We start from the raw sequence: 15,001 nt of genomic DNA, 5'->3' as shown, positions 1-15,001 counted from the left end.
TAGCCCCTTCCGTCATTCCTTCCCAACCGTACCTTCTCTCCCTCATCTCCTCCCATGCCTCGCTCTGAGTCCACTGATAGGAGAGGTCCTTCTCACCTTCTATCTGTCCCTAGCTTATCAGGTTGTCATCAGTATAGGCTGCATTGTCCCCCTCTATGGCCTGGCAACAGAGCTGCCCCCATCAGGGAGAGGCAATCAAAGAGCCAGCCACTGGGTTCATGTTAGAAACATTCCCTGTTCCCCTTACTAGATACCTGCTTAGATACTGAGCTGCCATGGGCTACATCTGAGCAGAGGGTCTAGGTTATATCCATGAATGTTCCTTGGTGGGAGTATCAGTCTCAGAAAAGACCTCTGTGCCAGAGTTTTTTGGTTCTGTTACTCTCCTTGTGGAGCTCCTGTCCTCTCCAGGTCTTACTCTCTCACCCTTCTTTCACAAAATTCCCTGCACTCTGTCCAAAGTTTGGTTAAGAGTCTCAGCATCTGCTTTGATACACTGCTGGGTAGAGTCTTTCAGAGGCCCTCTGTGGTGAGCTCCTGTCCTGTTTCCTGTTTTCTCCTTCTTCCAATGTCTATCCCATTTGTCTTTCTGAGTGAGGATTGATCATCTTACCCATGGGCCTCCTTCTTGCTTAGCTTCTTTAGGTGTACAGATTTTGGTATGTTTATCATATATTACGTGTCGAATTTCCACTTATAAGTGAGTATATATCATGTATGCCTTTATGCTTCTGGGATACCTCACTCAGGATGATCTTTTCTATATGCCACCATTTGCCTACAAATTTCATGGTTTCCTTCTGTTTAATTGCTGAGTAATATTTAATTGTGTAACTGAACCACAACAGTATGGTACTGGCATACTTGTATAACTACATATAAATGAATAAAATATACTAGAAAGACTTTACTTAACTCTACACAATTAGAGTGACATGATTTTCACCAAATATACCAAAACTACATACTGGAGGAAAGAAAGAATCCTAAACAAGGAGAATGAGATGTGCACATGAAGAAGAATGAACTTCAACCTTTATTTGCATCCTTTAAAATACAACCTAAATAAAAAATACTTAATATAAGATCTGACATTCCTAAAGTGGTCAAATAGCTATGGAGTTTTAACCAACATTATAAACTCTATCTTGTGGAAAAAGCATCCTAAACATAGTTTGTTACCCTATGAATCAATCAATTTATGAAAACAGACCCCATGGAGATTCTATTTCAGGATATATGATATTAAATAATAATTTGGAGTACAAATTTTAGTATCAGATTGAGATAACATAGAAATCTCAGTAAACATTGTTGGACATTTTATTATGATACATATTCATCTGGCTTAAAATATAAAACACAAAGTATAAAAAAATGCTGCCTTGTTGAGTCTATAACTTGTTTGATCTTCTCTTAACATTTTCTGCCCACTCCTTTAGTTGTTTTTGTTTTGTTTTGTTTTTTTTCTTGATAGCTGTGATCAGGCAAAAGTGATGATATTGGCCATTTGGCAAAGAAATTGAATTTTTGGGGCATGTGGTAATATACAGAATTATAATCAGGTAAATTTTACTAAGATGTTATTTATAAAGATAAACATATGAGTTTGGTCAACACACATTAAGGTAAACTCTATTAAAAACATAGAGGAACAGTTTTATGATATCCCTACAAGGAAAGAACATTCAAATTAGATTTAGAAAGAAATTTTAGAAAGAGGGTTGGTCAGTAAATGTCATATTTTTTTTAATTATCAAGTTATATCTATATTAGGGTATTTGTACAAATTTTGAATATCAACTATATTTTCTGACTTAAAATCTATTTCAAACAGTCAGTTTCACTATGTTCAGTAATTTGGACATATATCTGGATATTAGAAATTTCCTTTGGGACCAAAGTAGTTGCTTATAAATCTTTTCATGGCATTTTTCATTTCTTTATTTCTCAGAGTATAAATACCTGGGTTGAGGAGAGGTGTGAAAACAGAGTAAAATACAGCAAGAAATTTATCCAACCAGGTGATATTGAGAGGCCACACATAGATGAAGATGCAAGGTGCAAAAAAGATGATCACCACTGTGATGTGGGCAGTGCACGTGGACAGGGCCTTATGAGCCCCAGCTTTAGAGCTCTGTCGTACAGTGATTAGGATATAAGTGTAGGATATGAGCAACGGAATAAAGCAGGTTACAGCCACAACCCCACAGCCAGCATTCATTAGAACATCCAAATCATCGGAATCTATGCAAGCTAGCTTGATTACCAATGGCATATCACAGAAAAAACTGTCTATTTCCTTAGGTCCACAAAATGGCAGCTCCACAATCACTACCAGGTGACTCATGGCATGTACAAATCCAGTTGTCCAGGAAGTCAACACCAACCCAGTACATCTTTTCAGGTTCATGATGGTAAAGTAATGCAGTGGCTTGCAGATGGCCACATAGCGGTCATAAGCCATTACCACCAACAACACCATCTCTCCTGCAGCGATGCAGTGAGCAAAGAAGACCTGAGACATGCAGCCTGCAAAGGAAATAGTCTTGTTTTCCCTGAGAAAGTCTGTGATCATTTTAGGAGTGGTGACTGAAGAAAGCCACATATCAACAAAAGACAGGTTGGCCAACAGGAAGTACATGGGAGAATACAGATGCGGGTCAGAGATGATTAAAACCAGAATGGTAATATTTCCAGAAACAATGAGAAGATAAATCATTAAAAATATCACAAAGAGTGAGAGCTGAATATTCCATGAGTTGGAAAGTCCCCAAAGTATAAATTCTGACACCACAGACTGATTGCCTACACCCATTTTTCTCAGTATGTCTTCAGAAGTAACCTGCGAAGAAAGAAAAATTTTTAACTAGAGGTATGCTGTAGGCAACATTCTTTGTAGAATTAGACATTCGTATTGAAACTCATCTGAATAGAATTGGATAAATTGAAGATAAATCTAAGCCAAGAATGCGTAACATTGTGCTGCCTGAGGTGAAAGCTAATGAGTCAAGTGCATGAAGAGAAGCATCATGTGTGACTGTTATTCACATGCTCTATCAGCAATTTCTTTTTAAGAGAGCAGTGAGTAAAGCAAGAGAGCAACGTAAAAACCCCAAAATGGATGCTGTTTCATTGAGAAAAACTGTCCAAATTTGTTACTAGCGTTCATGAAATTCCCGAAAAAAAAATGAGGATTAAATTTGGCAACTGAAGGGGAAATACACCAAAATTCAGTAAAAATGGTATTATAAGATATTACCATTTTGTCAGACTGTATAATGATTTCTTTGAGCATCAGTAGAATAATATCTGTGTCTTCTCTGGGATGGTGGAGGCTCCTGGGAGTCTATGGTGGTGACCCGAGCTGAGACTCCTAGAAGCAGAGGTTATGGAGCAAGATGTGGCCCCCTATTGTGGACAGGTGGATTTACAGTAGAGGAAGAGAAACACCAACCCACCCATAAAACCTTCCACTTACCCAATCACTGACTTTCCTAATTTAAGTCCCAGGCAATGAGAGAGAGCCCACTCATGACAGTATTAATAATATTTTGCTATACTTACAGGCAGGAAACCGGCATAACTGTCATCTGAGTGGCTTCACCCAGCAGCTGATGAAAACAGATGCAGAGAACCACAGCCGAAGAGTTGGCAGAGCTCAGAAAGTCTTATGGAAGAGGGAGAAAAAGGATTAAAAGAGCCAGAAAAATCAAGGATACCACAAGAAAGCCTACAAAATCAACTAGCCTGGGCACAAAGGGGCTCATAGAGACTGAACCACAAGAAGAGAGTGTCTATGGGCTTGACCTAGGCCCCTCACACATATATAAAAGATGTACAGCTTAGTCCTCATGTGGGTACTCTTACAGCAGGGTCCCTGGCTGTCTCTGACTCTGCTGTCTGCCCATGGATCCCTTTCCCCTAACTGGATGACATTGTCTACCCTCAATAGAAGAGAATAATCCCATTCCTACCACAACTTGATATGCCAAGGAGGGTTGATATTCTTGGGATGTCTCCTCTTCTCCTAGGAGAAAGGGAGGGTGATATTGGGGAAGTGGAAGGCAGAAAGAGGCCCTGGGAATAGAGGTGGAAGGGGGAGTGCTTATCGGTATATAAACTAATGTAATTAATTAATTAATTAATTAATGAAAAATACAATTTTAGCTTAAAGCTCGAAAGAGCATGTTGGAAAAACCTTAGTTGGGAAGCATACAGAAGGTGCTATAACATACACACTGGCATGAGATATAAATACAAAATATAGGTTCACAGTTATTCATTAATAAATACATATAATAGATTTTGTTTGCTCAACTAAACTGATTAACAAATACTACTACAAATACCAGTGTAAATGGATTGAAAGCACAAGGCAAGTTAAGTCAGACCTGATCACTGCAAGTCACATTTACTTCAGTCTCAGCCATTTCTGACAGGAACTCAATGGCAGGCTCTTTGACCTCCCCACCTCTCAAGGGAGGAGCAGTCCTGCTAGGCCACAGAGGAGGACTTTGCAGCCAGTTTGAAGATACCTGATAAAACAGGGTCAGAAGAAAGGGGAGGATGTCTTTCCCAATCAGTGGACTTGGAAAGGGCCAGAGAGGAGATGAGAGAGGGAGGGTGGGATTGGGAGGAAATGAGGGAGTGGGATACAGCTGGGATACAGAGTTAGTAAAATGTAACTAATAATAAAAAAATTAAATTAAATTAAAAAAATTTAGCATAAGAAAGCCAGTAAGAAACACTCAAAAAAAGAGAAAATATTAATCTTAAATTGCATAAACTAATCTTGAGACCACTTCAGAGTTTGAAACACTTTAGTTTCATGACATAAACAACACCTATCATCATCCTATCACTAGTATGTATTTCCTTATTGTTTTGCTTTTCTACTGATCATCTATGTTATTGTAAAGAACAGAATGAATTACATAAATATGTCAACAAGGTTGTCCTTTGACTATCAGCCTTGGATGAATTGGAAGTTATACTTCCAGTGAGCAGCAGTTATTCCCCTCAAGGCAGGGTGCTTATGCTAATATAGTGACCAATACTGAAACCAGATGGTAAACAGTCATTGACCACTTGTTTTTTTCCCTTCAATAATTCTCATGGTGCTTTTCAACTTGGGGTCTCATTTTATCCCAGAGCAGGCGAACAATAAAATCCTTGATGCCATCATCAGAATTATTTTAAGTTCCTGATTTATGTCATCACAAAAGTGTAGAGAAGGAATGCAAGACAAGTAAAAGTTATGAAGGCATCAGGCAGCACATCCATCTGCTAAAGAAAGCTGATGGAATAAGTAAATACACATGCCTTACAAAGATATGCCCAATATCTAAGGAAAATACGCTGATCATACAATGAAGAATTAGTATTCCTTGATATATATTTAATTTTGTTACATATCATAAAGTTTAGGGTCAAGTTGAGCTTTTTGTTTATTTTTTGTTTGTTTTTTTTAAGTTATAATATAATAACAATATTTCTCTCCTTTCTTCCCTCCAAATTCTCCCATACACTGTTCCTTATTCTCTGTCAAATTCGTGGGAAAACAAGGTACCTTAAATCAACAGAGTGAAGCTCATAGGAATTCAAAAATAATAAAGAAGAAAGCAGAGGGCCTACATGTGTCTTCACCAAGTCTTCAGCATGTAATAGTATAGATTTCATTTTAATAATTATATGAGATTCTTGAATAGATGTGTGAGTTTCTGATTCTTATGCATTCTCTTGGGGCTCTTTAATTTTACAGTTGGCTTCTCTTATCCTACTTGGATATGAAAGTATTTGGTTTATCTTAATATTTTTTATTTTGTTATGCTTTGTTGTTATCTCTTAGAAGCCTGTCTTTTTTTTTTTTTTTTTTGTAATGAGAGACACAAAGGGAGAGGGTCCAAATGAGAGACAATGTGGGTAGGAAGTCAGAGAAAAAAAGGAAGGGAAAAAGCATATTGAGACTATATTGTATGATTAAAAAAAATCTGAGTAATAAAAAAGGAGAAAAAGAAAATCACAGCCTACCTTTTATTAATAGTTTTATACATACAAATTATTCAGCCTGTGTAATGTTACTTTTAAGTATGTTCTCAGGATGACCACTTGGTACTAGATATCCAGTTGGCGTGCTCTTTCCTGGGACACACTGCTTCTTATGCTCTCAGGAATCTTTATTTGGCTGTGATTTTTTTTTTTTTGCATAGAATTAAGGATGCCTTGGATTTCACCCCTTCCACTATATCTTGTCTCTTGGTGTTGGCTTTACTGAGCTCAATTTTTATAGTCATGGTGGAATTATGGCACTACCAAAGGAAATTATTAAGAAAGTGCATTCATTTACAGAGCATTGTCAAACTGTCCTTTGGGACCTCTGCTGAAAAGCAGAACCAAGTCTCAAGCAATGCCTTTTAAAGTGTCTCCTCAGCTGGGCACAGTGGTGCATGTCTGTGTTCCCAGCATTCAAGGAGGAAAAGGTCGGTGGGCCTCTGTGAGTTCGAGGTCAGACTGTTCTACAAAGTGAGTCCAGTATAGCCAAGACTACACAGAGAAAACCTGCCTCTAAAAAACGATGATAGATAGATAGATAGATAGATAGATAGATAGATAGATAGATAGATAGATAGATAGTCTTCTCTAGTATTATAGAAGTAGGACAGTATTGTCATCAGATCTCTGTGAACGTAAAAATCTTACATAGCTGATACATAGTAGTGACTGTACATGATCAGTTCTGTTTTAATGCTGTTAATCAGGATGTTTAATATCCACATGATTTTTGAGAAGCTAGTAAAAATGATGCCAGATATTACAGGAGCTTAAATAATATTACACACTCAATTTAATGTGCTGTGAAATCATAGAATAAAATACACACATGGGCATTACACCTCTCTAATATCCAGAGCAAAATGGTGCACGAATTGTTCCCTTTAATCTTATTTCCTACTGTGTCTTGAAACAATATGATTCATAAAGTTATGGCCAATATTCTGATGTTCAGCTGAACTCTGTTTAAGATATACATGCTCATCTATATGTATATATAGTATATTTGAACATATGTATTTATATCTGAAAATATTTTTCTATTTGCACATACATATTGTACATATGGAAATGCATTTTTATAAATATATAAATATACATACATATATTTAACTTATTAGCAAATTTCCTAAAAAATCTAATGTTAGCTTTTACATTAATTAACATAAAAATTAATGAAGGTAAACAAGCTGAATTATCTCTCTAAAAATCTATAAGCAACCTATACTATGTATATGTGAAATATACAAATGCATGATTCATATTTGATATTCAATTTTTTTCAGGAACATAATAACCACTTCACCCGCTCCTCTTTTGCCCAGGACTTTTTTATCACGACTGTCAAAGACCTATTGAATACAATCATTTAAAGGGACTCTGCAATTTTTGCATTTAACTTAGTAGAAATTCTCTTAGAATATCTAATGTTTTTATGTTGAGAAATACAAAAAGAAACTGATTGAAGAAACTTGATTTATCTTTTTAAGATTCTAGAAGCAAACTGTGTATTTTCTTGTATTTTTCCATGCATTTCTGTACTGAATGCCCTTTTGAGCTGATTCCCACAATAACCACTCAGAATGCTTTTCTTTTTATGCCCAATTCTATTCTGAAAGTTTTCTTATCTGCTATGCACTCCTTGGCTCAAAGCTATTCTGTCTGTTTAACTTGAAGTGAATATTTGTGAAATGTTATCTCTATACTACTCTAATAGATTATCTGATTAAAAATGGCGAGCATCTGAGATAGACTCGAGCATTCATGGAACAGAAGTGGGGAAAAAAACCCCACAATATTGGACTCAAATAGAAGAAAGTCAAAAACACATTCTGAACTTAATATACAACATATAATGGTAAAAAGAGATAACTAGAAATATTTTATTAATTACCTAAAAGAAGGATATCAGAGAGCTGACTTACCAAAATCACAGCTTTCTCTTGGGTCACATTTTCTTCCCATCTGATGTGGGTTTATGAAGACATTCATGCATATCAAGACGTCTTTCCACCTGGTTAATCCTTCTTCACTTCACTGTCCCCTGTGTGTTCCATGTCACCTTTTCTGTCTTCCGAACAAAATGAGAACCTAAGAAATAATTATCTTGGACATCCTTAGGGATTTCTCCATTAACAATGATACTGAGTACTGCAAATTTGTGAAAATGGGAAGAATGACGAGTAAAACTTCCTATTAGTCATCTCAGCACTGATAATTTTATTGAACTTTTCGAAATTATTCACTTCATTTCTAAGAAACTTAAAAAACAGCTTGCAGCTGCCTGGTCTGTTCCTGTAACAATATAATCTAAGTGACTAAAGAATTTCAGATTTTGAGGCCACGTGCTAATCATGAGAGATATGTCAAGAACAAAACCTGTGCAGTGAACATAATTCCCTAAAGCATAACCAAACCTTCAGCAGAGTGCAGAGAATCGTATGAAAGAAGGGGTAGTTAGTATGACCTGGAGAGGACAGGAGCTCCACAAGGACCAAATGTACCTGGGCACTGGGGTCTTTTGTGAGACTGTATCTCCAACCAAGGACCATGTATGGATATAACCTAGAACCCCTGCTGGAATGTAGCCCATGTAGCTCAGTATCTAAGTGGGTACCCTAGTAAGGGGAACAAGGACTATTTCTAAAAGGAACTCAATGGCTGGCTCTTTCTAGGCCACAGAGGAGGACATTGCAGCCAGGCCTGAAATACCTGATAAGCTAGGGTCAGATGAAAGGGGGAGAGGTCCTATCAGTGGACTTGGAAAGGGGCAGGGAGATGATGAGGGAGGGAGAGTAAGATTGGGAGGGTACAAGTGAGAAGGATACAGCTGGGATACAAAGTTAATAAACTGTAACTAATATTAAAAATTAAAAATTTAATATAAAAAATAAAAGAAACAACCCATGGTGAAAAAATCTGGTCACATTACTGATGAAGCATGATCTGTAACTGTATGTGATATTAGCAGGTATGAACTGATGCAATAACTATGAACGCTATGGAATATATACATTTCCTTTGTTGATTTTAGAAAATTGACTTGATATGGGGTTACAATAAATCCTGCTGATTGTAAAATAAAAGTACTACATGTGGATTTGTTTTTGCCTGTTAGGTAAAATTTATATTAATTAATTAATGTATTTATTTATTTATTTATTTATTTTATTTATAGGCTCATCCTTGGTGGGCATTTGTGTACATAAATTCTGAAAGGTTGTTTAAAATACATAATATGTGTTACTTTTTTTTTTTTTAGAAAGCCAGTTTAGACTACAAGAAATTGTGTTTTCTTTTTTTTTTTCTTTTTTTTCTTTTATTTTTTTTATCAGTTACATTTTATTAACTCTGTATCCCAGCCATGTCCCGATCCCTCATTCCCTCCCAGTCCCTCCCTCTCTCCCTCCCTCATCTCCACCGTGCCCCTTTCCAAGTCCACTGATGGGGGGGACCTCCTCCCCATTCATCTGATCCTGTTTTATCAGGTATCTTCAGGACTGGCTGCAAAGCCCTCCTCTGTGGCCTAACAGGACTGCTCCTCCCTTCGGGGGTGGGGAGACCAAAGAGCCAGTCATCGAGTTCCTGTTAGAAATAGTCCCTGTTCCCCTCACTTTGGGAAACCAATTGGTTACTGAGCTACCACAGGCTACATCTGAGTGGAGGTTCTAGGTTATGTCCATACATGGTCCTTGGTTGAATGTCAGTCTCAGAAAAGACCCTGTGCCCAGATATATTTGGTCCTTGTGGAGCTCCTATCCTTTCCCCATCAGACTAACTCCCCTTCTTTCTTATGATTCCCTGTACTCTGCCAAAGGTTTGGTCATGAGTCTTTGCTTTGAAAACACTGCTAGTTAGAGTCTTTCAGATGCGCTCAGTAGACTCCTGTCATACGTTCAATGCACATCCCATCTGTCTTTCTAAATGAGGATTGATCATCTTACCCCATGTCCGCTCAATTGATTATCTTTTTTAGGTGTATAGATTTCATTATGTTTATCATATCTTATAGGTCTATATGAGTGATTATATCCCATGTTTGTCTTTCTCCTTCTGGGATATTTCACTCAGAATGATCTTTTCTAGATCCCACCATTTGCCTGCAAATTTCATGATTTCCTCCCTTTTGATTGCTGAGTAGTATTCCATTGTATAAAAATACCACAATTTCTGTACCCATTCCACCGTTGATGGACATCTGGGTTGTTTCCAGGTTCTGGCTATTACAAATAGAGCTGCTATAAACATGGTTGAGCAAGTGTCCTTTTTGTGTACTTGAACAAACTTTGGGTATATACCTAGCAGTGGTATAGCTGTGTCTGTAGGAAGCACTATTCCTATTTGTCTTAGAAAGCGCCAGATAGCCTTCCAGAGTGGTTGTACCAGTTTACATTCCCACCAGCAGTGGAGCAGGGTTCCCCTTTCTCCACAACCTCTCCAGCATGTGTTATCGCTTGAGTTTTTCATCTTGGCCATTCTGATGGGTGTAAGGTGATATCTCAGGGTCGTTTTGATTTGCATTTCCCTGATGGCTAATGAGGATGAGCATTTCTTTAAGTGTTTTTCAGCCATTCGATATTCCTCTGTCGAGAATTCTCTGTTTAGCTCTGTTCCCCATTTTTTAATTGGATTACTTGGATTACTGCTTTTCAGCTTCTTTAGTTCTTTGTATATACTGGATATTAGTCCTCTGTCAGATAAAGGGTTGGTGAAGATTCTTTCCCAATCTGTAGGCAGTCGTTTTGTTTTGATGACGGTATCCTTTGCTTTACAGAAACTTTTCAGTTTCATGAGGTCCCATTTATTGATTGTTGCTCTTAGAGCCTGTGCTGTTGGTGTTCTGTTCAGGAAGTTGTCTCCTGTGCCAATGAGTTCTAGGCTGTTCCCCACTTTTTTTTCCAATTGATTTAGGGTATCTGGTTTTATGTTGAGGTCCTTGATCCACTTTGACTTTAGTTTTGTGCAGGGTTATAAATATGGATCTATTTTCATTTTTCTGCATGTAGACATCCAGTTGGTCCAGCACCATTTGTTGAAGATGCTGTCTTTTTTCCATTGAATGGAATTGGCTTCTTTGTCGAATATTGAGTATTCATAGGTGTGTGGATTTATTTCTGGGTCTTCTATGCGGTTCCATTGATCCTCCTTTCTGTTTCTATGCCAGTACCATGCAGTTTTTATTACTGTTGCCCTGTAGTACAGCTTGAGATCAGGAATGGAGATACCTCCAGATGATCTGTTGTTGTACAGGATCGTTTTGGAGATTCTGGGTTTTTTGTTTCTCCATATGAAGCTGAGAATCTTTTTTTCAAGGTCTGTAAAGAATTGAGATGGTATTTTGATGGGAATTGCATTGAATCTGTAGATTGCTTTTGGCAGGATGGCCATTTTCACAATGTTAATCCTACCAATCCATGAGCACGGGAGATCTTTCCATCTTCTGATATCTTCTTCGATTTCTTTCTTCAGAGACTTGAAGTTTTTCTCAAACAGGTCTTTCACTTGCTTGGTTAGGGTCACACCAAGGTACTTTATGTTATTAGTGGCTATTGTGAAGGGTGTTGTTTCCCTAATTTCTTTCTCAGCCTTTTTGTCTTTGGTATATAGGAGGGCTTCTGATTTTTTTGAGTTGATTTTGTATCCTGCCACTTTGCTGAAGGTGTTTATCAGCTGAAGGAGTTCTCTGGTTGAATTTTTGGGGTCGCTCATGTATGCTATCATATCATCTGCAAATAGTGACACTTTGACCTCTTCCTTTCCGATTTGTATCCCCTTGATCTCCTTTAGTTGTCTTATTGCTCTGGCTAGGACTTCAAGTACTATGTTGAAGAGATATGGGGACAATGGACAGCCTTGTCTTGTCCCTGATTTCAGTGGGATTGATTTAAGTTTCTCTCCATTGAGTTTGATGTTAGCTATAGGCTTGCTATATATTGCCTTTACTATGTTTAGGTATGTGCCTTGTATCCCTGATCTCTCCAAGACTTTAAACATGAATGGGTGTTGGACTTTGTCAAATGCTTTTTCGGCGTCTAAGGAGATGATCATGTGGTTTTTCTCCTTCAGTTTGTTTATGTAGTGGATTACATTGATGGATTTCCGTATGTTGAACCACCCTTGCATGCCTGGGATGAAGCCTACTTGGTCATGGTGGATGATATCTTTGATGTGTTCTTGGATTCGGTTTGCAAGTATTTTATTGAGTATTTTTGCGTCAATGTTCATAAGAGAGATAGGCCTAAAGTTCTCTTTTTTTTGTTGGGTCTTTGTGTGGTTTAGGTATTAAGGTGACTGTGGCTTCATAGAATGAGTTTGGTAGTGTTCCTTCTGTTTCTATTTTGTGGAATAGCTTGAGGAGAATTGGAGTTAGCACTTCTTTGAAGGTCTTGTAGAATTCTGCACTGAAGCCATCTGGTCCAGGGCTTTTTTTGGAGGGGAGACTGTTAATGACTGCTTCGATTTCCTTGGGAGATATAGGGCTATTCAGTCTTTCTACCTGATCTTGACTTAGTTTTGGTAGATGGAATCTTTCAAGAAAATTATCCATTTCATTTGGATTCTCAAATTTTGTGGCATATAGGCTTTTGTAGTATGACCTAATAATTGTTTGGATTTCCTCAATGTCTGTGGTTATGTCCCCATTTTCATTTCTGATTTTGCTGATCTGGATAGTTTCTCTCTGCTTTTTAGTTAGTTTGGCTAAGGGTTTGTCTATCTTGTTGATTTTCTCAAAGAACCAGCTTTTTGTTTCATTGATTCTTTGGATAGTTTTATTTGTTTCTAGTTGATTGATTTCAGCCCTTAGTTTGATTATTTCCAGCCGTCTGCTCCTTTTGGGTGTATCTGCTTCTTTTTTTTCTAGGGTTTTCAGTTGGGCCATTAAGTTGTTTGTATGTGATGTTACGAATTTCTTCTTGCAGGCACTTAGTGCTATAAATTTTCCTCTGAGCACTGCTTTCAGTGTGTCCCATAAATTTGGGTATGTTGTGCCTTCCTTTTCATTGAATTCTAGGAAGTCTTTAATTTCTTTCTTTATTTCTTCCTTAACCCAGCTGTCATTGAGTAGTAAGTTGTTTAGTTTCCATGTGCGTGTCGGCTTTTTGTTGTTTCTGTTGTTGTTGAGGTCGAGCTTTAGTCCATGGTGGTCAGATAGTATACAAGGGATTATTTCAATCCTTTTGTATCTGTTGAGGCTTGCTTTGTGGCCCACTATATGGTCTATTTTGGAAAAGGTTCCATGGGGTGCTGAAAAGAAGGTGTACTCTTTTGAGTTTGGGTGAAATGATCTGTAGACGTCTATTAGGTCCATTTGATTTAGGGATTCTGTGAGTGCTTTTATTTCCCTATTTGGTGTCTGTCTAGTTGATCTGTCCCTTGGTGAGAGTGGAGTGTTGAAGTCTCCCACTATTAAGGTATTAGGATCAATGTATGATTTAAGCTTTAATAATGTTTCATTTACGAATGTCGGTGCTCTTGTATTTGGGGCATAGATATTCAAGATTGTGATGTCCTCTTGGTGGATTTTTCCTTTGATGAGAATATAGTGGCCCTCCTTATCTTTTTTGATTAACTTGGGTTGAAAGTCTATTTTATTAGATATTAGGATGGCTACTCCAGCTTGTTTTCTGGAACCGTTTGCTTGAAAAACAGTTTTCCAGCCCTTTACTCTGAGGTAGTGTTTGTCTTTGTTGCATAGGTGTGTTTCTTGGATGCAACAGAATGTTGGATCCTGTTTCCTTAACCATTCTGTTAGCCTGTGTCTTTTTATTGGTGAGTTGAGTCCATTGATATTGATAGATAATAGTGACCAATGCATGTTAGTTCCTTTTGTAATGGAGTCGATGATCTAACCCTGATTCATTGCTTGTTTTCTTTTCATTTTTCTTGGGACATTATCTGTATGCCCTGTTTTCTTGGGTGAATTTGTTTTCATTGGATTGGAGTTTTCCTTCTAGTATCTTCTGTAGGGATGGTTTGCTGTGTAGATATTGTATAAATTTAGTTTTGTCATGGAATATTTTGTTTTCTCCATCTATGTTGATTGAAAGCTTTGCAGGGTATAGTAGTCTGGGTTGACATTTGTGATCTCTTAGAGTCTCCATGATACTTGCCCAGGCCCTTCTGGCTTTCATAGTTTCTGATGAGAAGTCCGGCGTGATTCTGATAGGTCTACCTTCATATGTTACTTGGCCTTTTTCCCTTGCTGCTTTTAATATCTTTTCTTTGTTCTGTAGATTTAGTGTTTTGACTATGATGTGACGTGATGTGTTTCTTTTCTGGTCTAGTCTATTTGGAGTTCTGTAGGCCTCTTGTATATTTATGGACATCTCTTTCTTTAAGTTGGGAAAATTTTCTTCTATGATTTTCTTGAAAATATTTTCTGGACCTTGGAGTCTGGAGTCTTCTTTTTCGTGAATTCCTATTATTCTTAGATTTTGTCTTTTCATAGCATCCTTGATTTCTTGGATATTTTGTGATTGGAACTTTTCTGATTTTACTTTTTCTTTGAGAGAAGTATCCATTTCTGCAAGTGTGTCTTCAGCTCCAGAGATTCTCTCTTCCATCTCTTGTATTCTGTTGGTGATGCTTACTTTTGTGGTTCCTGATCTTTTCTCCAAGTTCTCCAGCTCAAGGGTTTTCTCATTTTGTGTTTTCTTTATTGATTCTAATTCTGTTTTCATGCATTGCACCATTTCTTTCATGTGTTTGAATTTGGATTCCTGTCTCTCTACGATGGCCTCTATTTCTTTTTTCATTTCCTTCTTATATGCCACTAATTTTTCCTCTACTTGTGTATCTATTTGTTTGGCTATGTTTGCCTGTGTTTCTTTAAGGATATTGTCTATTTCTTCTTTCTTTGCCTCCAATTGACTGGCCATCTCTTTGAAAGACTTGTTCATTTCCTCCTTATGGGCCTCAAATAATTGGGCAAGCATGGCTTTAAAAT

General features: G+C 37.5%; 1 protein-coding gene across 1 annotated transcript; it reads right to left on the bottom strand.

The window, feature by feature from the left end:
• Nucleotides 1-1,879: 1,879 nt before the first annotated feature.
• LOC132648987 (olfactory receptor 4K3-like) lies at nucleotides 1,880-2,821 on the bottom strand. Its single transcript, XM_060371629.1, has one exon. It carries the CDS (start codon nucleotides 2,816-2,818, stop codon nucleotides 1,880-1,882), a length of 939 nt encoding a protein of 312 aa, XP_060227612.1. The 5' UTR covers nucleotides 2,819-2,821.
• Nucleotides 2,822-15,001: the final 12,180 nt, after the last annotated feature.

Source organism: Meriones unguiculatus, chromosome 18, assembly GCF_030254825.1.
Source record: "Meriones unguiculatus strain TT.TT164.6M chromosome 18, Bangor_MerUng_6.1, whole genome shotgun sequence".
In the NCBI taxonomy this organism is placed as follows: domain Eukaryota; kingdom Metazoa; phylum Chordata; class Mammalia; order Rodentia; family Muridae; genus Meriones; species Meriones unguiculatus.
Note: the sequence above shows the minus strand (reverse complement) of the source record. Positions and strands in the feature narration are given on the sequence as shown.